The sequence below is a fragment of the Lonchura striata genome, chromosome 6 (genome assembly GCF_046129695.1).
Source record: "Lonchura striata isolate bLonStr1 chromosome 6, bLonStr1.mat, whole genome shotgun sequence".
NCBI classification, from domain to species: Eukaryota; Metazoa; Chordata; class Aves; order Passeriformes; family Estrildidae; genus Lonchura; species Lonchura striata.
In genome coordinates, this window is record NC_134608.1 from 16756102 (window position 1) to 16780083 (window position 23982).

Genomic DNA, 23982 nt, shown 5'->3' on the forward strand with positions numbered 1-23982 from the left:
CGGGCCGCTCAGCCTATCCGGCTCCGCTCGGCTCCGCTCGGCTCCGCTCCCCGCTGTCGGGCGGGGAGGGCGGCCGGAGCCCGGGGGAGGGGAGGCGCGGCGCAAGGACATGGGCTGGTTCTGAGCGCCGGGGGAGGGAATCCGTCGTGCGTGTGCCTCCCTAGATTTTAATAACTGTTTGTTGTTGGGTGGTGTACGTTTGGGGTTTTCTTCCCCCGCGTCCGCCTCCCCCTTCCCCCCTCCCCGTTTACCAACGAGGCGGAGGGGAGAGCGGCAGACCCCAGCGCGCCTGCATGGCTCCTCTGCCCCGGAGTGCCCCTGGCAAATAGGACCCATCTCGGGCCAGGTGACATCGCCCCGCCGCCGCGCTCACGGGAGCGGCAGGGAGCCGCCCGTGAGGACATGGAGGGACCCTCGGGGGAAGCGGAGCTGCCGCTCCTCACGGTGAAGCACGAGCTGAGGAACGGTGAGCGGGCGGGCCCGGGGGTCGCGGGGCGGAGGAGAACTGGGGAAAGCACGGCTGAGCAGGGAGCTCCGAGAGTTCCCTGGGACCGGTAGGGAAATCTCAGTGGCGGGGGGAAAGGAGGATGAGCTGGAATATAAGGGCAGGAGCGCGTACGATGGGGGCGGGGAGGGGCCTTATTTCTGAAAAAAGTAGTTCGCTTCGACTTCTGCTCCATGCCTGGCTCTCCTGTCCCACTTCCTGGTAGTATTTGACGCTTTTGAAGGAGATAAAGGGTAGCCAGGCTCTCTTATAAACATTTTTTTTTTTTTTTTAAGTTGTATATTTGATCGACTTCTTTGACTATGTTGGGGGGCCGGTTTGTTCCAGTCCTAAATGAAGTCGTTTTATGTGACAGCTTTTCTTTGACCTCGGTGAAATGCCGGAATTGTAGGGAGGGGAATGTGCCAACACGTAACCACAGAGTTATCTGGATTTTCAGTCTATGAATCTTCTTGTAGCTCGGTAGTTACTTGACGACCCTCTGGAGAAGTAGTTCAACGTGTGAAATACGTAAGACCTTTAAAGGTACAACAGAAATCCTCCGTTGTAGGTTGCTGTGTTGGGGATGAGCTTTATTTCTTTTTAGTAGGGATTCTCTGCTTCTCAGAAGTTTCCAGGCAACTTGAACACTGCAGTAAATCTAAATTTTAACGTCAATTTAGAAGATCGTGTAAAACATAATGAGAATGTATATTCACTATATTGATTAATAATGAAGGTGCTGTTAACCATGTCCTTCATTCCTTTTCTGTCATCATCTTTTTCTCCATGATGAAGTGAGAGTAAGCATATGATGCCGTTCACTGCAAAAGTTTGAGAGCTGCTTGCCGGGTTAATGTAGTTGACATTCTCGAATGGGCCGGTGTGAAAGGCAGGTGGTGGTGCTGGGTCTCCTCGGTGGTTCTGCCTCCCGCCCCGCTGTCCCTCGGTCCTGGGGTCGGGGGAGCTGCCCCAGAGGAACACGGCTTGGCGCGGGGAGGAGGAGGAGGGAAGAAAAAAAAAGGCGGTCTCTTGATAGCTACAGAAATCGAAGGGTCTGTAGTTTTCTTCTTTCAAGAAGATGCAAAAGAGCTGCTGGAAAACATAGTTGTCTCGATAGGTGTTGCTGTATTTAAGTGTGGAAGAGGAAGAGGTAAGGAGAAAGGAAATAGGACACATTTATTCGATGTATTTACATACCTATGTCTGTTTTATTCTCGATTTCTTTTATAAAGGCTGAGAACACGTATCCCTGAGGGGTCGTTGTTTAAAGGTAGTTTGAGGAATAAACAGTGTAGCATAATAAGCAACTTCGATTTTAACCCTGATCATATATAGAGCTGTATGAAGTACCTGTTCGCACTTTTATTTTAAAAATGCTCAACCTTGTTTGTCTTTTAAGCTTCTGAAATTCAGTTTAGTAGGAATAGGTTGCTTCTCCTCTCTTTGTTCCCTTCTCCATATTCACTGTTTAGAAAACTCTGCTTTCTGAAAAATGCTTTCTAGCAATGACTTGTCTATTTCTGGAGCACTAGGGTGGAGGAGGGAGCTGCTCTGTCATGTACTCCTGGGAGACTCCTACTCCTGAAGGTGTCAATAGTGTCATTGCAATGCAAGACGTATGGAAATACTGTTTCAGAACTGCTTTATACAATGCACAGAGATACAATAATTTGAAGAGAAGAGTTGCAGTCAGCTTCTGTTGATACAGAAATATATAAAGGTATAGGATACTTTGGATGTGCAAAGGTTTTTTTCTACTGGTTCTGGTTGTGTGGATGCTTAGCTGCTGACTAGGGTCAAGCCACCACATCTTTAAAGTATATTCAGCATGATTATTTAATTTTGCTTTTCATTTTGGGGAAGAGAGTGAGAGGACAGGCAAGAACTAGAATCTGGAACCAGCGGATCTTTGTTGTTTCTAAATATGTTCTATATCATGAATATCCTTTATTGTGCAATTTGTTTAGATTGCAGTGTTTCCCTCATCTCTGTGCTCTTTCTTTGATGTTGTTAACTCTGTGACTAATTTGATAATTTAGAATTACAGATTGAAAGTAGCTGTCAGTTGGCAGGTGAAAAAGAGGTCAGTCTCCAGAGTGCTTTGAAAAAATTTACTATTAGTAGTAGAAATAGTGGCTTCTTTGAGAAGGGAGAATCTTTTCGTATTTTGGTTTCATATCTTTGGTTCAAGCTGTTACTTGAACCCCATGGTAACAAGCTCACTAATTCAAATTAATTGAATGCATGTAAACCCACAGTTACACTTTGTATTTGCAATTACTTGGTCTTCGGATTGCTTTAAAAGTCTTAAATGAGGACAGCCATTATGGTCAAGTGAGTAAGTGCACATACTTTAGAATTTAAATTTAAGATGAAATGAGGATCTTAAAGAATGAAACGGATGATTGTTGTTAGCTCCAAGCAAGTATGGAAGCATATGAAAATGCATTAAGTTAGAGCATATGCAGTGCTGTTGCTACACAGACCAGCTGATTGTTAACCCTATCACACCACGGCTTGACTTCTTTTAAACTTTGAAAGTACAATGCTGGCTTTGATATGTAGGGTCAGGTTTAATTTTAGCTTTATGTCTCATAGACTTAGAGCCCTGAAATTCCTCTCTTGTATGACCAAAAAGTAATTGCTGGAAAAACATCACTAGATAGGCATGTAGATTGGGTCTGTGATAGGGAAGGAACGCTTGAGTGCCTCTGTGTGATAGCATGTGATGTGCTCTCTTACAAATACTGGGCACTGCACTGTGTGTATATATAAGATTTTTGCAGATAAAACAGAGCAGTGACTTTTAGCACGCATATAATTTAATAATGATATTCTTCTAATTGTATTTATCAGTTTTTTCTTTTCCTAATTTTCCTAACAGCAAACTATTTTTGTTCTTAATAGAATGCTCACAATTTGGCCACTTCAGAATAGTTACTGGGGAGGAAAATGAGTTTTTGGGGAAAGTGGAATCTCTTTTCAGGAAGTAGAAGCAGAACTATGCCAAAGTTGAAATAGTAGGAAGTGGTGGCTGTCTCTGATTCTCACTGAAGCTCTCTGGTGAAAATAATAAGAAAATGACGTTTTCTTTAGCATTTATTTCTGGAATCTTGGAAAGGTTTTATTTTTTGAAGGCTAACTTTCAGAGTTATTGCAAATTTTAAATATTTTTGCAGAGCATAGAAAATACATATTGTTTACACTGAAAAAGGAACATTGTTGCATTTTAACATTTCTGTTGCTTGGTGATGCTTCAGAACTGAACAATGTCAAACATAAAGCCTATCAGAGGAAACATTTTACATGATAGGGAAGGTTATGGAAAGAGAAGAAAAGGCTTATGATGTCAGAAGAAGGAAACAGAACGGTTAAGAGTTGAGATTTCCTCCCCACCTCCTCTTGTTTCTGGAAAAAAGGATCAAAGGATCCTATACCTTAAGTGTGTGTGAGTGACTGGTAGGAGGTTACCCATCTTGTGGCATGCTTGTGAACTCCCTGCTTTGCCCAGGGAGAGGGAGAGATTACCAAAACTGGGATCTTGACGGGAACTTGAGACACTCTGTGTATGTGTGGGCAATGGGCTCTATATACATTGTTTGTTTTGCTTTACAAAAGCAAAGCGTTGTTCTTTTACTTTTAGCAAGTCTGTTTTGAATAGGATACTAGATTTGTTTTAATGTTATCACAATCTTTGGGCTGAAGAACTTGCTTTAGTTTGCAGTTTGCCGGACATGCATGAGAAAAGGGGTGTATAGCCCAGAAGATAATGTAGCAACAGCCTGCGGAACTCCAAAGGCACAAGAATTTGGAACTTCCCCTTGAGTCAAACTTATGATTCAGTATGAAACTATAAAAGGCTTTTGAAAATAAATACGTGGATTATCTATAGGGTTAATATTGCAGTTCTTAGTTATACCTTATTGAATGGGAACTTCAAATAGAATGGATTTATTTGTAAACTAGAAAGTTCATGTTACATTCTAAGGAATTGTGAAAATTCCTATGACTAAAAAACATGATGGATCATGCACTGAATAGAGAACTCAGCCTTCACTGTGGAGGTACATCTGGCACCTGTAGAATACTTTATTTTTTCCATTTTTAAGAGGAAACTTAATGAGACTTAAAAGATACTTTTAAAGTAAATTTTTCTGTAAGACAGATTTTTTTTTTGTTTTTCTTAAAATATACAAATATAATATGCCAATATGTTGTACTGTTACATACTAAACAATATATTATATATAATAAAATATTATATAATATGTTAATATTAACAATAATTTTGTATATTGTTTAGGGATCAGGAGGTACTAATAGTTGGCTGTTTCAAAGCTTGGATTGCTTTTGCTTCTACTTTTCTCTTTTGAGCACTAAAATATATGTTTTCTTGGATTGTGGGAACTACAAAGAGTATTTTAAGTTTATTAATCGTCTTTAATACCACTTAAATCTCCAGATTTTGCTCTTTACACAATCAATATTTTCTAAAAATTATTTGTATTCTAGGAATTTATTGTTATTTACCTTCTGGTAGCCTTGATTATGAAGAAGGACAGTCAGTGATTTTTCCTGGGTTGTGTTTGTGGCTTTTTTTGTTGAGTGGGATTTTTTTGTTTGTTTGCTTTCCTCCTTCCAGGTTTTGGAATCCTGGCTAAAATGGTCTGTACAAGGGTCTGGTACAACTGATCATTTTGCTGTCATTGTTCCAATGATGTTCTATAAAATGTGTAATGTAAATGAGGACTAATGGATGCAGTCTTCATTGTCAGCCTTTATATTAGCTCTGGTCCAGTGTATTCTTAATGTGGTGGTTGAAAAGCTTGTGCTTGATTCCACAAAAGAATTAGGAGTCTTACATGCCATGTTAGTAAATCTTAGAGTTTTATTCACAAGGCAGTTCAAAGAACACTTGACTTGCTGGAGTTCCTCAGTCATATGACAAGGCCTGGGTATCTGAGGATGTTTCCCCAGTATATTTTTCACATAAATATTTCTTTTGTATCCCCATCATTGCATAATTTGGTATCTTATGTTAAACATGCTCTCTCTCTCCTCCCCTCTGTAGAATCCCAACAATGAGGTGTAAGTTCTACTGAGATTTCTTTGCTTCTGACTCAGTCTGTAAATAGGCAGACTGGTTTGTGGAAGACTCACATTACATGCAGTCAGTTTATTGGGGTTTGTGTTGTGTTTTGGGATATACTGTGACTGTTTCCTCTTCTCATTTTTCTGAACACTTCTAAATATTTTATGCTGTCCTGGATAGATGGTTATAAAAGGTTTACCTGGGAGAGGATAATTCTTAAGTTTCCATGTTAATGTCTGCATAACCAAATATGTAAATACCTTCCATCAACATGTAAGTTATCAGTTGCTCTTTTTTTGTTGATAAATTAATTTGTATTATGTTACTTTTGATGCTGTGTCCAAGGTGCCTGTGACTGGATTTTTATAAATTATTTCATTCATTATGAATTATAGAGAAAACTGAAATTGATTCATGTCTTTTACTTAGATATAAATTTTTGCTTGAGAAGATATGTGCAATCTTTAGATATCTGATTGTTTCAACTCTGTTCAGCGTTAGATTATCTGTAGCAATTTTATTCATTAGCATCTTGTCTAATTACATTTTGTTTGGGTTTTTTTTTGCAATTATGTGATGTGTTGCTACACATTAAGTTTCTAGCTGACCATGGAGGTGCCTCAGGGTTCAATCTTGGTGACCTCATAGTGATTCAGCTCACAGTTATGATAAACCTCATACTGAAGTTGCCTCTGTAAGAGAAAAAGGGCTGCTGCTGAATGCAAATGGATCTTAACATGGAGCATTTTCCAGCTCTGACTTCTGTGAGTTTGCATCATTAACCTCAGATGCCTAGACTTTTATATTTATTTCAGCTTTTTATATGCAAGTAATATCTTTGGTGGGATGCTCTCCTATCTTCTGTTTTCATGATGGTAATGACAGTTTCTTATTGTTTTCCACAGCATTTTATGCTTCTGAATTTCCACATACTATATTCCATGCAGTATACATGTATGCAGTTAAACATACATGTGCATACATATATGTATACATATTATATTAGCTAGTACTACAGAGGTCTTTGTCATATTTGGCTGTATAGTTTGGCTTCCAAGCCTTCTAGAATGGAATCAGCAGCTTTGTGAGAGTTTGAATTTTTTCCAAATTTTTTTCAAGTTTTTAATTTTTTTTTCTCAGATCAGGTGGTCTTACCCTTGAGCATCTAATACTCTAGAGAATCAGCAGTTACTAGCCCAGTTACCTCAGCTGATACCCTGGAGTTCAGAGCAACACGAACTGCGTATTCTTTTCTTTCACACCAGTTCAGAACTCTGTGTGTGTTTTGTTTTTGCTCTACATTTTTTCTTTTGCCTAAGAAAAAGATTCTTAAGATGTTATGGTTTTTAAGTTCCACTTAATGCTTGTAAGATAGTACCCTGAGCTGATTAAATGGTGCTCTTGTTCAATGACCTGACACTTACTCGGTGTCAATGGTCTCAGATTTCAAGGACCTGAGGATGCTTTTACTTCTTTCAGAAATAGTTTTAGTTGCTGTAACCAGTAATAAAGTATAACTCTATATAGCAGATAAACAGTATAACACATGTATTTTCTTCAGTGTCTAATAAATAATGGTTGCATAGTTTCTATTGCATGGCATTGAGGTTTTTTCCCCCTTGAAAAGAGTGTGCCCCCTCTCTCCACTCTTGAGTAAGGCATAAACATATCAGTATTAAAACATCTGTTCTTTGATGCTGTGACTTCAGTAGATCTGTTAGGTGAGTGGGGATGGACCATTCTCTGAAGTAATAGTTTAAGATCAAGTTAATACTGATACTAGACGTTGCAACCTAATATTTGGAGTATTGCAGAATGTCTTCTGTTTAATTTTCCTTCTTGTTTTTTTCTGTTCTTAAAATTACCTGAGGTTCATTGTTCTGCTCAGTGAAACAAGTATTGGTCTTGTGTTGCAGAGACAAGTTTCAACTTTCAAGCAAGCTTGATCTAGTTCAGCAGAGGAAGCTCGAGCTTTGTTTGTCTGCTTCAAGACGTGTTTGCAGTAGAGTCCAGAAGCAGAGGATAGAGCGCATTTTAACTTGAAAACAAACACTGTTGAAATGTTATTTCTCAAGATCATGGAAGTGCAATTAAAAGCTTATAGAATCATTGCACAGTACCAGCTCACGCAGTTCTTAGTTCAGTCGTGGCCTTCTCAAAGTTCAGGTGTAGTGCAGGTGACAATCGTGTCTCTTACATCATCTGGAGATCCTCCATCGAGGAGAACTTGTAGTCTGGATAGACAGGCTGCCTTGCTTCTAGGGGACTGAAGATGACAGCACTAGTCTTTGTGCACTGCTGTCACTATATGGAGAGGGAAGCTTGTCTTTGCAGTGGTAGTATTTCTGGATATTTCCTTTCTTCCTGCCTTCAGAGGTGATGATGGTGACTAGTATCTCTGCTTCCTCTTTATTTTTATGGATGCTATGATATCCTGGCCTTTCTATTCACTATTTTTTTCTGATTTGATGTGTTATCTCTTGCTGTTGACCTCAGCCGTATACTCTTAACTATGTTGGTTCAATGCTGATTGGTGTGGACTACAGTAGAATATTAGTAAATGCAGGATTCTTCTAATTGTGCCAGTATGCAGTGAGCTAATCTCCAAGGGGATTTATTAGGGTTTTTTTGCCCCACATTATGTACAACCCTTATTTTTAGTGTCATGTGTAGCTTCATATTATTTGTGGAGAAACTCTCATCTTGTTGACTTGCGCAGTGCTTTTCTTCCTATCCAAACTTTGTTCCATTCCTTGGGGCACTTCTTTAGCTGATGTGTCCAGACACTTGAAGAAAAAAGTGCATGGAGAAGTAAATTTTCTGTTTTTGAAACTGTTTTCTATTCACCAGTGTACATCCCATTGCAGTCTTTCCAGATATGTTGTGCATTTTGCACAGGTAATTGTTGGGTTGGGTTCTGATACTATTTCCAGCACAGTGATGTCTGTGAGGTGTGAGAAGCCTTTCACTGTTCTGTCAGTAATAGTAGTGGTCTCATTGCAATCCTTTAAAATCCTCAGTTTTGAAATAGTTTTGTAACTGCAGAGAGCATCACTGGTGAAAGGTCCTCAAGAAATGGTCGTTCAGGTTCCTGGAAGTGAGTGGTGAATAGAATAATTAGTCTTTTGAGATTTATGCTTTGGAAAGCAGGTTGAAGGAAATGTTGGAATGACAACTTTTATCCTGGAGAAACTGCACTTCATTTCTGCTAGAGTGTGAAAGTGCTGCACCTGGTTTCAGCAGATGAAGACAAAGGACTGCTCTAGGGGTGTTATTAGAAAATGTCAGAAACAGGCTCTTCAGCTTGCTTTTCTTGCAGTATGACTTCACAGGTGGACTGAGCATTGCAACTCAGCCTCTTGGAGCAAAACCATTGCCATGTGGCAACATTGGGAGGAGCACTTTCTGGGAATTGTTCATTTTTTTTATAGCTTTGAAGATTTGTTATTCCTATTTTTTAATGAAGGGTGATTTTACTTCTTGCTTTATAGGGAGTAATAGTGAAAGAGTTTGTCTCAAGTGTCCTGTCATACTTGTGTTACGCAGCATCCTTTAGCTTTCTTGTGGGATGGCTTTTTTCCTCAGTGTAATGTAAAAAGAATTAGGTGGATCTTATTTTGCAGTTATCATATGCTTATTTGTGGTGTAAATTTCTCCTTTTATTGTGAAAATATTACAGTAACCTTCAGACATTTTTTTTAGGATAAGGCCATTGAGCATCCTGAGTGGAAGTAAAAATGGAGTTAAGGGGAGAGTGCAAAATTACAGCTCACATTGAAACAAGTACATAATAATTCAAACTAGATAGCACTCAGCTTTTTATTGTGTAGCCTTATGGAAGTGGAAGAGGTTTTACTAATGTTATTGTATGTGAGTTTATGGTACAGTTTAGAATAATGGATTGAGTTTTAAGACTTGATCTCTTTTTAGGATCACAGCCAGCACTGCAAATCTTCAGCATGTTACTGGAGATGCAGCATTTCTCTGGGTTCCACTCTTCCTATTCAGTTCCAATAATATGGTAGGATTAAGTGACTGTTTTACTTTCTAGAAGCATTTTTAATTGAAAAGCCTTCTGCTGATGCTCTTAAAGGATATGAGACAGTAAAACCTTTCTGGAGTAGTCCATTGTGGAAGATCCAAATGGGTGGATTTTAAAGTGAAAACTTTCTTCCCACCTCAAGTTCAGCACTTACTTTGCTGGTGTCCAGAGAAGTTCTGTGTCCTGATCTTTAGTGATGTCCATGCCTTCATTAAAAAATGGATACTCTGGCCCTGGTCTCTTTAGAAGATGATGTTTTAAAACTGTGTGTGTTACGTACCATTTAGAGTATTTGTTAAGAAGAGTAATATGTAATATTAAATTGCTTGGAGACAGTTTACTTTCTGTGACAGAGCATAGCTGAATTCTATATACATTAACTCAGTCTAGGTTTGCATTACTTGCTATAACTCCTTTATTGGCACGTGAGTGTGGCTTCCTTACTGCTTTCTTAAGCAGTGACTGTGATGTAGCTCTAGTAGGAGTATTTGTTCTGTTTGCAATCAGGAGCAGTACAGCAAACTTCAGTTCAGCTCCTGTGTGCATATTGACTCACTTGCTACTTGATGCTGCATCCTTTATTGTGCTTATCAAGCTGCTCAGTAAAGTGGATCAGGGAACTGAACTTACGTGTGAATTATCAAGCTTAGTTGCTTTTTTGTCTTGCTGCTTTTCAACCTGGATCATTTCAGTGAGGGCTTTTGCTGAATGGTTTGTAGTCACGTTGATGCAAATGGATGCATAATAGGATGACAGGAATCAAAAATGGAAAAATGGCAACTGCTTAAGGCTTTCTTAAGGAGCTTAGGAAATGGAAAAAAAAAGGCAATAAACAATAAAGCAATCCTGCACAATTCCATTTTTCAAACAGAGGTCTTTATATCCCTGCTTAGAAAAATGTATGTTAGACAAAATAAGTACCTAAACTGATATAGATCTGTAGAAACATAAAACCTCCTGCTTCCAGACTGTGCAACAAATGACACAACTTTGTAGCAGCTTAGATTTTTCCATACTTGTGAGTTATGTAGACTTAAGGTAATTTCTACTTGATACTAATGGAGAGTCTTTAACAATCCTGTGTTAAATGAATAAACAGTTGGAGCTCTGTTTGTCATCCCACACGCTATATAATCAAAAAAAAAAAAATAAAAATAGAGTATTCAGGGTGCTCAGGCTAAGAGGTGGCCTGACTGCTGTCTATAACTATGTGATTGGAGATTACAGACAAGGTGGAGCTGGACTCTTTTCTAAGGTGCCCAGTGATACACTGGAAGATGGTGTATACAGACTAAATGGGCTTCAATTACTATTCTGTGATTTTACACTTTGAGCACACTGATGGCAGCAAGAAAATTGCTGTCCCTTGCTTTTCAAGTTGAATACAGTATGAAATTGGGATGTCTTCTTAGCACTGCTTATTTAATTCAGATGCTAACTTGGTTTTGCTGGGGCTGTAGTAAGATGTCAGAGTGATGTTTTGGTGTACTACATATCTGATGTGATTTTTTTTTTTTTTCCCTTCAGCAAATTTGACAGGCCATGCAGAGAAAGTTGGCATTGAAAACTTTGAGCTCCTGAAAGTCCTTGGAACAGGGGGTAAGATGAACTATTTTTAAGTTAAATGTTGGAAGTATTACTCTTATGTATGACTTTGTTTCCTAGCTGAGGTTTGGGTAATTGGAGCAGTCTTTAGGAAGATAGCACTTTTGTATTGCATAGCATATTTTTTCATTTTTTTTACAGATATGCAAAATTCAAGGTCACGTGTTGTAGCACAGAACTTTTGAATATGCCCTTTTTTTGGAAAAAATAAAACATATAGTTGGAAATTTTGGACAATTTAATATAGTTTGTGAAAAACCTAATCTATGTTAAGGCATGGTCTTGATAATTGTGTTAAGTTTTCAGAGTGTGCTTTGGAAAAAAACCAGTAATTTTAATACATTATAAATAAGATGCTCTATTTTTTAACTAATCCATTTTAGGGTCGCTGTTGGCTCCATAACTCTGTCCTAGTCAGTTCCTAGTATTTTTTAAGGTGGATAGTGTTCATTGTTGTATTGTGGGTTTCAGCACAATGTGGGAGACTTTTAGGATGTTGTAGGATTACTGATGGTAATGAACAAAAAAACTTTGTCGTTGTCCTTTTGCCCTTTTGTCCCTTTGCTAAAGGGACACACAGCCCCATATACAGACAAAAGTAATGGGTTTTGTTCTTTTTAGGGTGTTTATGCTTTTTTATTTTTTGGTCAGTATTAAGTCAGATGCATTGTTGAGTAGATTGGAATAATCATGAATGTGGACTATCACCAAGGTCTGCAGGAGTTTTATGCTAGTTAAATGGTACTAAATTTTTGGGTGTTATCAGCCATTAATGGCTGGCAGCGAGGTTGTAATTCATATAGATTCTTTTAGAAATTAAGCTGTTAAATTACCTGAGAGGATATTTTTCTGTTTCAAAGGTAAAGTTTTTAAAATTTAAATTTAGCATGCTAAACAATTGAAACATTGCTGTTAAATTTAAATAGAGGTAGATTACAAGGAAGCTTTAATATTCATAGATAAATGTTGCATATTCCTAGGTAGAAGCAGTCGTGATTTTCTGAAATGGTCAGTGTGGATCTGAGTGGGGTTGACAAAAATGAAATTATAAACCATTATGCCTTTATGTGAGGATGTCTTTGTCTCCTGCTGTTGGAAACATTGGCTGGATTTGTAAATTTTTTGAATTTTGTCTCTTTGTTATCTTTGCCATTGGTGTGGGATCACACTAGTGTTACAGCTATTGCATTTGGAGTCCAAAGTAAGTTGGTGGTTTCATAAGGGTCAGTCTTCAAGTTCAGTCTAGTAGTCTGAGCTCATCTTGTCTTTAGGCAGTACCTCTGAAATAGCCCATCTTACTGTTAAACTCTTGCCAGTCATTCATTGCTACCTCCCATGCCTTCTTTTCTTCATTAACAGATTGACCAAATTTTTCTTGGCCTGGAATACTCTTAATTATAGCAGGTAATCGTTAGGCTTGCAGTGCAAAGCCATTCTATTCACTCAGGTCAACAGGATAATTTTTGAGTGACCCCTTTCAGAAAAGGCTACTTCAGTGGGTTTACAATGGGGTTGACTCTGTGTGTGAGTAAAAAAAGAAGTCGAGTAATCATGGCTGTCTGACTTCATCCTGCTCTAGTAGACTTGCTGCTCCAGAAATGTCTTTTGTCTAATCTAATCTTTGTGTAATCTAAAAGATTGCTCAAACTTTAGGAATCCAAGGATTCCTTGGGTAACCTGGAATAGCATTTGTAGGAAGAGTGGTTGGCATTTGTTGTGGTGTTTGGGTTTTTTTTTTTTTTTTTTTTTTTTTTCACTTTTTTGATAGTCAGTTTTGCCCATAGCCTGAAGTTTTTGCTTCAGAAATGTAGACCATCAGGGCAGTCAAGAAGCTTTGTTCAGTCTCAAGCCTATGATAGCTAAGACTCATGCACTAGATGTGTCGGAGGTTGCTGGTGGAGCTAGTTCTCTTTACTTTCGATGTGGCAATGTTTGCTGCCACAAGGAATTGCTGAAAACAGGATTCTGAGGATGTCAGACCTCAAAGAGGTCCCTTAATTGCTTGGCCCAAGACCCAGTCAGTTATAACTGCATCACCCCTGGTGATGATTCATTCTTAAAAGCCTCCAGTAGCAGAGATTCTGCAACCTTCCTAAGATGTTCTTGCTGATGAAGTTTAATTTCCGAACTTGAGAAATATTCTGGTCATTGCTATAAGCAAATAGAGAAAAGCCATCTTTATTCTGGTAGTGAAAGCTTTATCCCAGTGTGAGCTTTTAAGTATTATTGATAGTATATAATATAACTAATGCTCAATAAAAATGCGATGCTGTTTTAAAATGCTTCACTATGGAGTTGTGCAGCATGCAGTGTTTTTAAACCAATACTTAATCGATTTAATGCAAGGGAGAATGTGTTGAAACCTCACAGTTACATTAAGTGATGACTGTAGATGCTGTTGAAACTAATTATAATATTTTAAATACAATAGTCTGCCATGAAGCAACTGGAATAACCACAGAAGATACTTAAAATGTATTAAATTAAATGATACCTTGCTCAAGGATATGTAATTGTGATAGTTTCTTTTAGACTCAGTGGTGATTCTTTTCAGGTAACGGCAATGAAGGCTTATTTAAATCCTCATTTTTAAGCTTTATGTGTTAAAAATACAAACATTTAAGATTATTAGAAATAGTATCTGTGTGTGCTGATTTTTCTCCTGTGGAAGCCATTTTTTGTCATAACTTTTTTCATTGTATGGCTTAGCATAATTTCATACTTACTATTTTCTTTATTTGAATTGCTTTCTTACATTCTTTTATCCGCTTTCTTCTAATATATACGCTCCATTGGAAGCATGCTTGTTATATTTTGCTTTTTGTATAAAATTGTATAATATAAAAATATATGCTTTCATCTTTTGAACTGAGTCTCAGTGTGAAGACAAGAAAGCAAAAATCTGAGTTGGAACCTTTTATGTTGCATTAATTGGGTAGAAATAGAAATAAACTTAATCATTAAAAAATCAGTAGCACTTTACATCAGTAAAATGAAAGACATGACACTATTAATGTGCCACTGTTCAAGAAGCTGTTAATAGTGTTGCTTTGGGAGCAAACTGTTACTGATGTGACTTCTGACTGGCTCGTGTTCTACTCAGTATATGCTTTTTGAAATTGCATAAGTCCTTTTCTCTTTCGCTTACTGTCACAGCCTTGCTAATATGGAATTTTCAGGTTTCCTGTCCATGTTCATGTTTCCAGCTTGTCCCTCCTATCTAGTTAAAGCTTTTCTCCCTGTGACAAAGAAAACTAGAGTCTATTCTATAGAAGGTTATTTTTCAGCAAAGTAATCTAATTGCTTCCCAAAGCCAGGAAAGGAACAACAGGAGAAGGTGGTTGTGTTGATTTATGCACGCCCACTTAGCTTATTTGCTTCATTCTTTGAAAATGTGTTTTTAAAATAAGAAAAACACTGTAGAGTGCATTCTGGTTCATACATTTTCCTACCAATGGATTATTCCTTTTTTTCTACTGAACTTTAATGAATGCTACTTTTGTTCACTCTTTCAGCTGTGGTTAAAAAGAGACAATAAAATTGGTTCTTGAGCATGTGCACTTACAATCCATTCTACCTTTTGAACTGCAGTCCACTAATGAAGACTAAAAATAATGAGAAACAAGAATCTAACTACCATATATGAGAGAATGTTTTATATGTGCTTGTCTGGATTAAAGTGCTCATGTGGGAAGGATATTCACCTTAGATGTGGAAGATCCTTAGGATCTGAAGGATTTATTCGTATGAAGGGAACAAAATTACTGGGATGAATGTCAGATTAAAATAACCATATCAAAAATCTTGTAATACAAGAACATATGATGAAGTTTCTTTTAAGAGGTCAGAAAGTATTTTGATAAATCTAAAACACTGAAATGAAGTTAATTCTTTCAAATCATATTGAAGAAAATATTAAATATTCTCTCATAAAAAGAGGGGAAAGAAATGGACATACTGTGCTCAGGAGAGAGAAACAAAATTAGTGTGTGTCTAAAAACAATTCCAAACTCCAATTAAATATTTTATTTCAGTTTCTGCTGAAGACAGCTAAAATGTGTACTGAATGCTAGGTGGGATGGCTAAGGGGAGACAGGGCTTGGAAATGGAAAAATGGTTTTCTGCATGAAGAACAGACTGAAAAGAGGGGGCTGTGTTCAATCTAAGAACCTGGACAAATTTGTCCTTTTCATAGACCAGAGAATTCTGAAAAAAATCTTTACATTAAATTTGAGATAAATAGCAAAGATTGTTATTGGAACTAATGCCAGAGAGAATAGCAAAAACAGCCTTACATTTAAGAAAGAAAGGAGAAAGTAAGATGATGATCCCAGGCAGCTCTTGGTTGTTCTGACTTCATCAAACTTCAGTGGTACGCAGTACCTTTAAAACAATTTTTGAAGAAAATTATTTATCTTAATTTTTTAATAATTAAAAACTAATGGTATCCATATCAACTGGTAGATTGTCTTGAATTTGAGTGCTGCCTTCTAAAAACTGACATTCTTTAAAAATGAACAAAAAAAAAAATTAGGCATGTATTGTCTACTGTAACTATTTACTGTAGCAAATTTACCTTTGAAAAAAGATAAAAAAGAAACAAAAACAAAATGCTGATATTAAGTACATTTTAAGATGCAACTTACCCTTTCCTGTCACGTTTTGTCTTTCATATTAATCACTCACTTGTTTAATGGGAGAGGGAATTTATTCTCACAGTAAGTAATAATGTTGAAAAAAGTCCATTAATTATTCTTGCCTATCTGATATCTAAGGAAAGATGACAGAGAATGCCTTGTTTTTGACAGTTTGGTCATAGACAATTATTTAGAATGCTATTAGTTGAGGCTTGTTAAGGTTTCTGTTTAGCTTTCCCCCCCCCATTTTTTAGCTGCTAGAGCTATATGCATTTCTAACTTTGTCATATCCCAATTTTTAATTCATATGGACTGATACTAGCACAGTAAGAGTTCTGCCTCCAAATTCCTTAGGCAGATTAAATCTAAATCTAAACTGCAGAGCAAAGATGTCATTAGGCATATATTGTGCAAAAATACAATGACATTTTTTCAAATCCTTAAATATTTTGTACCTCTGAACCTTTTCCTCTGTAATCTTGTGCTTATTCTTACACTCACACTAAAACAAGTGCTTTAATAAAGAGGTGTAGTTTATATTGGCACTTGAAAAGATTAATTTAAAAATTATGGATGCAAATGTAAAGTTTTGATGAATTTAGGAGTCCACAGAAACCATCTAGTGTGCTATAAACAGTAAGAATTGTGCTCCTTTTTCTCTGTAAGAATCAGCTGATGCGATGCCTTCTAGTGCTTGCATTTGTACAGAAAGAAGCAAAGAATACTTCATATTTTTAACTCATTGTCTTTCAGCAAGCATGTATTTTATACTATTCTAATGATCTGCTGAATTGTTACTTAGAATGATATATATTAAATTATATATATTACTATGAATATAAATTATTATATACATAATTATGTTTAGGTATACTTATATGTATGCTTATATATAGTTACAATCTAGTGCTATGAATTTATATTCATGGGAAGGGTAGTAGTAAAAGGGAGGTTTTAGCACCCAATTATATTTTTCTATCTCACTAATTGAGTGCAAATTTGGTATAAATTGCTGGTGTGAAATCTCCTAGTCATCCATAAAGGCTGATAACTATTCCTTACATTTTTATTTAATTTCTCTTAAGCTTTCAGGTCAGTCTAACAAAGTTTGTGTCTGTCTATGTAGTTTTTCTATCATTTAATGTATTTTCAATGAATTTGAGGGGTGGATATTTAGTGAATTGTTTGTGTTTCATTTTGGGCATATATTACTGGCTGAGTATTTCTCCCTTGGCAGTAGATGAGATGTGCATGAGATTTTATGAGAATGAACATTAAAATGTTGCTCTTTGAGAAATTAAAACTTTACTGAAGTGCAGTTGTCAGGTGAGAAAATTGCAATTAGCTCATGTGCTCTCTCTTTGCTGCCACTTAAATAAATGGCTTTTGCAGTGTTGTCTTTTAAGTAGATTTCTTGTGGTGCTATCAGAGATTCTGGTGTTGGATATATTATGAGTCATTTGATTAAAATAGTGCTACTTAAGATTTATCCTCATTAAAAATGCTGAGAATCATCATCATTCTCTCAGTCCTTTTCAGATTCCTGAAGAAACAATTTGTGCCATGTCAAAGTTGTGTTGCAAAGTCTTTTATGGCAACAAGAGTATAGTTTCTAGAGATTCTTACAGCTATTACACTAACCAGATAATTTTCTCTGATACTACATGAAAAGCTGTAGTAGGTTCTGCATTCTCTCACTTAAGATGCATTCTTCTACGTTTATATAAAATGTGATTAAAGATACATCTACAAAAGTAACACTCATTCTTTCACATTGTTCTTGTTGTGCCTGCTACAGAATCACAGGTAGCCAAGTGTTACAATCATGAGACTTCTGTTCATTTTAATTTAACTTAATGTTCTCCAATATTTCTGATAAACTTCGTGTTCCCTGGTGATGAATAGCTGATGACCATTCAGTCTGGCTCAAGATCTCGTAACTGCAGTGTTGGAGAATGCACCACAAAATGCAAAATCTTGAAAGAGACTGTCCTGCATATGTCACAAAATAGAAGATGTCACCTATTCTGACTCTATTTGCCGTTCTTGAGAGATAGATTATGAAAACTTATTATATGAAAGTTCTTTTTGCAGATAATGAGTTCTGTAAAGAAGGGAAGCATGATTCCTTAGGGTGCAATGAGTCAGGTAAAGAACTCCTTAGAAAGAATTGTTCAGTATATGAGCAGTATCAGATCTGTATATGCACTGAAGTAGAACTCAGATCTAGGAAAAAGCTCACATGTCATTTGGTAGTTAAAAACTCTAAATTACCCATCTGGAAAAATCCAGAAAGAAATCTGGAGTTGCACTTGATGCTTATTAGGAGCTCTGTATTCTGTAGCTGTTTTAAAGGCCAAGTCAGTATGAGTGTCTCACATCAGGATTGTATATGCTTGTCCAATGTATTTTCAGGTTTGAGATATTTGAGCATTCTCTTTGAGAAAGTAGTGCAAAGCTAATTACAAGGCTTGGACAAAACAGTGACCTGGTTAGTTTTTCTGTCTCATGATGGCTTAAGGAGCAACTTACAATGATGATTTCCTTAGTGAGCTTGTAGCAGCCTGCAGTTTGGGGTCTGCCTGAGCCAGAGATTCTCTTTAGAGTTTGGCAACACTTGCTGTGCTTTCCTTTCCTTCAGGGATTTATGTAATCTTTTTTAATTCATCTGCATTTTTGACAGCTGCAGTATCATGTAACAGTAGTTCCACAGCTTAACTGCATATTTGCTTGTGTGCTTTTAATGCAGATACCTAATGATTTAATTTGTTGCCTTAGATATTTTGTTTCTAAAAATAATGAAAATTTATTCTTTACTGACCATCTTAGAGTTTTAAAATTTTTTCTTCTTTAACTCTCCGTTGGAATCTTAAGTACTCTACTTTTTCAGACTAAAATGGAAGAATGTTTAGTTCCCATCATGTTTAGAGGAGTTCTTTTATACTTTCCTAATATTTTATACCATTTTTTTTTTTTCCTGATGGGAGTAGGGTAGTTGGGGACAGAAGAGAGAAGGTACCAAAATAGTGTGCTTCATTCAAGACAGGAGCACACAAAGATTTCTACCACAGCATAAGGGACTTCTGGGTTTGTGTTGAAGGTGTGGGTACACTTGTATAATTTCTTCAGTACTTTCATTGAAGTTTCTAACATTGTATTTGGGGTGGTCTTTGGTAACTCCTGATGCTTTTTCTCTCCTCAGTTCTAGCACTCTGTGCTATTATGATACTTCATGTGGATTATGTGTTCACTGTTTGACATTTTCTCTGCCATTTTATTTTTTCGTCTACTTAGTATTTTGCTACTGTGGTAATTTTCAGCAGTCAGCTTCAATTTCTATTGCATAATTGACTAAATGAAGCACATTTTTTTCCTCACTTGTTCATATATGACTGAATCAGGCAGGATGAATTCTTGTGGTGACTTGCTTTCTCTGAAAAAGCTGAATATTTGTTTTTAACCTTTTAACTTTTTGTCTTCTAATAGCTCTTAATTTTTTAGTGGATTCTCCCCTTTGCACCCATAACTTTTTAGTGTTTTAAAAACCTTTTTTGTAAGAAAACTTGTTAAGTAGCTTGATCTAAATAAGTCAACCATTTAATAGTTCCTTTCTCCTCATTCACTGAGCAATAAATATTGCCATCTACAAAAGATACACTCATTCTTTCACATAGTGTGTGTCTGCTACAGAATCACAGGATGGTTGGGGTTGGAAGGGACCACTGGAGGCCACCTAGTCCAGCCTCTCTGCTAAAGCAGGCTAACCCAGAACATGTTGCATGGAATTGTGTGCAAGTGGTTTTTGAATAGCTCCAGAGTTGAAGATTCCACAGCCTTTCCAGGTAGCCTGTTCCAGTGTTCTGTCATCTTCAAAGATGTTTGTCCTCTCATTCTTATGAAACTTCATGTTTTTCAGTTTGAACAGGTTGCCTCTTACCCTGTTGCTGAGCACTGTTGGAAGGAGTGTGGCCCCATCCTCTTGACATCTGTCCATAAAATATTTGTTCATATTGATGAGATACCCTCTTTCTTCTCCAGGCTAAAGAGGAGAAGAAATAGGCTTCTTCTTATTTCACATAAGAAATGCTTCAATTCTCTAACCATCTTTATATCTCATTCTTCATAGAAGGATGCCAGATTGTTCAAGCATGATTGCCCCTTGGTGCATCCATGTTTGCTGTTCCTGATAACCTTCTTTTCTTCCACATGCACATATAGGTGTTCCATCACCTTTCCAGGGGTGAAGGTGAGGCTGTTTGGCCTATGGCTTCCTGGATCTTCTTTCTTGCCCTTTTAAAAGACTGGTGTGGTATTGGTTTTTCGTCAGTCGTCAGGAACCTTTCCTGTTGTCCATGATGTTTCAAAGACGATGGAGAGTGGTATAGCACTAACATCTGCTAAATCCCTCAGCATTCATGGGTGAATCCCCCCAGGGCTCATGAATTTGTGGGTGTCAGGTTTGCCTAAACCTATCTTCAACCAAGGGAAAGCCCCCAGGGCCTAGGATTCCTGAGGGCCAGCCTTAGCAGTGAGTAAGAAGCGAAGGTGTTTAGTAACTCTTGTTTTTTTTTGTACCTTTTGTCACCAGGGTGCCTACTTCACTGGGCAGTGAGCCCACATTTGCCTAAGTCTTCCTTTTGCTACTGATATTCTTGAAGAAGCCCCTCTTGTCTTTGATATCCCTTACCAGATTTAATTCCAAGTGGATCTTTGCTTTCCTTGACACATAGCTGCCATACTCTGACAATATTCCTATATTCTTCCCAAGTTGCCTGACCCTTTTTCCGTATTCTGTAAACTTCCTTATTCTGCCTGAGTTTTGCCAGGAGTGCTTTGCCCATCCATTCAGGCCTCCAGCACCCTTTTGCTTAATGTCTTATTGACATGGATGGCCTGATCTTAAGCACAGAGGAAGTGCTACTTGAATATTCACCATCTCTTTTGGACCTGCCCTACCTTCTAGAGACCTAACCTATGAGATTCCTCCAAGTAGGCCCTTGAGGATTGGTGCTAGAGTTATTTTTCCTGAAGTCCAGGGCTATAATCCTACTTACTGCCTTGCTTTTTCCATGCAGAATCCTGAACTCCACGATCTCATGGACACTGCAATCAAGGCTGCCTTCAGCCATCGCATCCCCAGCCAGTCCTTTTTTGTTTCTTAATACAAGATCCAGTAGCACATCTCTGCTTGTGGGCTTCCCCACCACCTATGTCAAAGTTATCTGTGCTCTGCAGGAACCTCCTGGGCTCCTGTGTGCCAAATTGTGATGCTCTTCTAGCAGCTGTAGGGGTGGTTATGAGAATTGTGGGCCTGTGATGGTGACAGCTATTTCCTACTGTCTGTGGAAGGCCTTATCTACTTCCTCTTACTAATTAGGTGGCCTGTTGTAAACACCCATTTTAATCTTCCACTTAATTCTTATCCATAAGTTCTTGGCTCCTCCTTCATCTACCCCTAGGCAAAGCTTGATACATTTTGGTTGCTGTTTTACATAAAGAGAACTCCACCACCTTGCCTTTCTGGCCTCTTTCCTAAAAAGTATGTAGCCATCCATGACAGTATTCCAGTTATGCAAGCTATCTCACCATATCTCTGTAATTGCAGTGAGATCATGGCCCAGCAACTGAACACTAATTCTAACCTTTACAGTTTTTACAGGTTTGCCTGGTAAAGGTATAAAATTTATTTATGTAGAATTCCCAGGAGTCCTTTTAAGTCCAGTATGAGAACCTCAGAAAGCTCCTATGTATAAAATACAGATGGGAAGAATTAATTGGCTTTTCTATGGATTTTTGTAACTTTAGTGCTATAAAACCAGTAATGAAAATATATGAGTTGTGCAAATATGAGCAGACTATTTTAAGAGCAAAAAATAGCATCTCTTACTCAGAACTCTTGCTTAATTCTAGGTATGGATGTTTTAGGTTATTACAGAGGACAAAATCATCAGCTTTTAAAATTGTTTTTAAGTACTGAAGAAGTTCAATTGCTTTTTCCACTCTTGCAGTATTCACTTATGAAGCTAATTTTTTGAAATTTTGCTCAGAAGAGGTCAATCTGAAAGAGAAAAAGTGTTTTAGTAGATTTTTAGCCTGAGTGATTACTGTCTGCCATAACAATGAGTAATTGAAAATAATAATGGCATCAGCCAGATCTGTAGTATAAGTAGGTAACTTGTGGTTTTTATCTCTCTTTTCTTTCTTTTCTTTTGGGATTTTTTTCTCCCCAATTTTTAAGCCTATGGAAAAGTATTCCTAGTGAGGAAAGTAAGCGGCCATGATGCTGGAAAACTGTATGCCATGAAAGTATTGAAGAAAGCAACAATAGTTCAAAAAGCCAAAACAACTGAGCACACAAGGACAGAACGACAAGTCTTGGAGCACATTAGGCAATCACCGTTTTTGGTCACGTTACATTATGCCTTCCAGACAGATACAAAGCTTCATCTCATTTTAGGTGAGTACTCTTCAGGATTCAAGTTCTTATGAAAAAAAAAAAAGAGCTCTTTTATCTTAATGTTTTGTAAGGTTTTTTTTATGTGGTCTAAAGTACAGTGTGTGTGGAGATTGTATGAGAAAGCATAGTAAGTAAAATACTATTCATCTTCAACAGTGTCTGTGTTTGTGGTTTTCCTGTTCTGTTCGAGCTTGAGAGTGCTACTCTGACTTTGAGAGGATAGTGGTTATCTGTGACTTACATGCAGCAAAAACTGTATATGAATATTCATCAACGACCTGGAAGCATTTGCTTTGTTAAATGTTTTGAGATAATTTGATCTTTGAGTATTGAGATACCTGCATGTATCAATTTTTGGGCATTAAGAGACAGTACAAAATCACAGATTTCTGTGCTGAAAATGGAGCTTGTTCATAAGGTTTGGTACTACTCTAATTTTAGAAATATTTCTACCTTTTGGATTAGCAGCAAATTTTAGTGTTTGGTATATGAGACATATTTGTAAGAAAATTGCCAGCAATTTTTAAAACCTTCTTAAAACCTTTAAAATACTCTTACACAGAGTATTTTAAAAGAATTGTAAAATGAATGATTAATAAGTCTTGGTTTCATAATATGCTTCTCTAGTGAAATGTTTGAGAAAGTAAATTGTCTTTTAATTGAAATGGAAGTTTTGCATTCCTTTTTATCCATAACTTATTTTTTTTAACCTTTATTAACAGTCTGATTTACATCAAATTAGCAAATTTTTTCTTAACGTTAAATGAATATACACATCTAGCCACCAATTCTTAGAAAGGTCTTCTATGCACATACCTTAGTTTCATAGTACAGTGAAATAATAGGTAGAACTGAAATGGAGTGTTCACTAAACTCCTTTTGAAAATGAGAGTTGAAAATTGTAACTGCAAATTCCTCTGACTAGGATATCAAAGAAATAAATCAAAGATTGACACAAATAGTTAGAAATATATTGATAGCTTTGTGATTCCTTGATAGTAACTGTTAAAAATTAAGGTTTTGAAACTTATATTTGATTTAAAGTTATTGACTAACAATTTGGAAAAAAAATTGAAATATTAAGTGAGAGAAAATGTGAATATTTATTATAAATATTACGGAACCATTCTTTAAGTCCAGGTATTTTTAGATCCTATAAGAAATATATATATAAAAAAAGAGGGAAACCCAAAAAAACCAAAAAAAACCCCTCAAACCTGAGATAGATGTAGTTGCCTGAAAATAAATACATAGTAGGGGGGGAAGTTTAGGTGATAAGCATAAGTAGAAGGCTATAAAAGTCTCTTTATGAAAGAAAATTTAGTTTGATATTATATTCTCGTAAGAGTCAAAAAGGAGCAAGCCCAGTAGTCCTGAAGAACAGTGCATAGCAAGTAGTGCAGACAGGGCACGTGTCCACCATAATGCAATGTTGCGGTGATATTTGAAGCAAGAGGTTCATAGCTAAGATACAATTACAGTCTTTTGTTTTGTTTTCTTTTTTTTTTTTTCTATCCATTCTTAGTATAACTGTTTGGGCCAGAAAGGTCTTTCTATCCTTCATTTTCAGCAGAAAGTAGGAATAATTAGTTTAAAAATTTCTTTTAATGACTTTCTGTAACAGTTAAAATTCTTCCTTAACATAATGTAAAGCTACTTTAT

The 23982-nt window shown here is 36.9% G+C and overlaps 1 protein-coding gene across 4 annotated transcripts in view; it reads left to right on the forward strand.

Annotated features, from left to right (window-relative positions):
- The first annotated feature begins 92 nt into the window (after positions 1-92).
- Positions 93-23982, forward strand: part of RPS6KA5 (ribosomal protein S6 kinase A5) — a 64880-nt gene continuing 40990 nt past the window's right edge. Inside the window, exons 1-3 of one of the 4 annotated variants that reach the window (XM_021531936.3) lie at positions 93-466; positions 11149-11220; positions 22102-22320. In XM_021531936.3, coding sequence (XP_021387611.1) covers positions 403-466; positions 11149-11220; positions 22102-22320 — 355 coding nt within the window. In that variant the 5' untranslated portion in view covers positions 93-402. Of the gene's footprint in view, positions 467-1532; positions 1638-9518; positions 9601-11148; positions 11221-22101; positions 22321-23982 lie in introns of those variants that run through there. The other 3 variants (XM_021531934.3, XM_021531938.3, XM_021531935.3) reach the window with 3 other exon arrangements.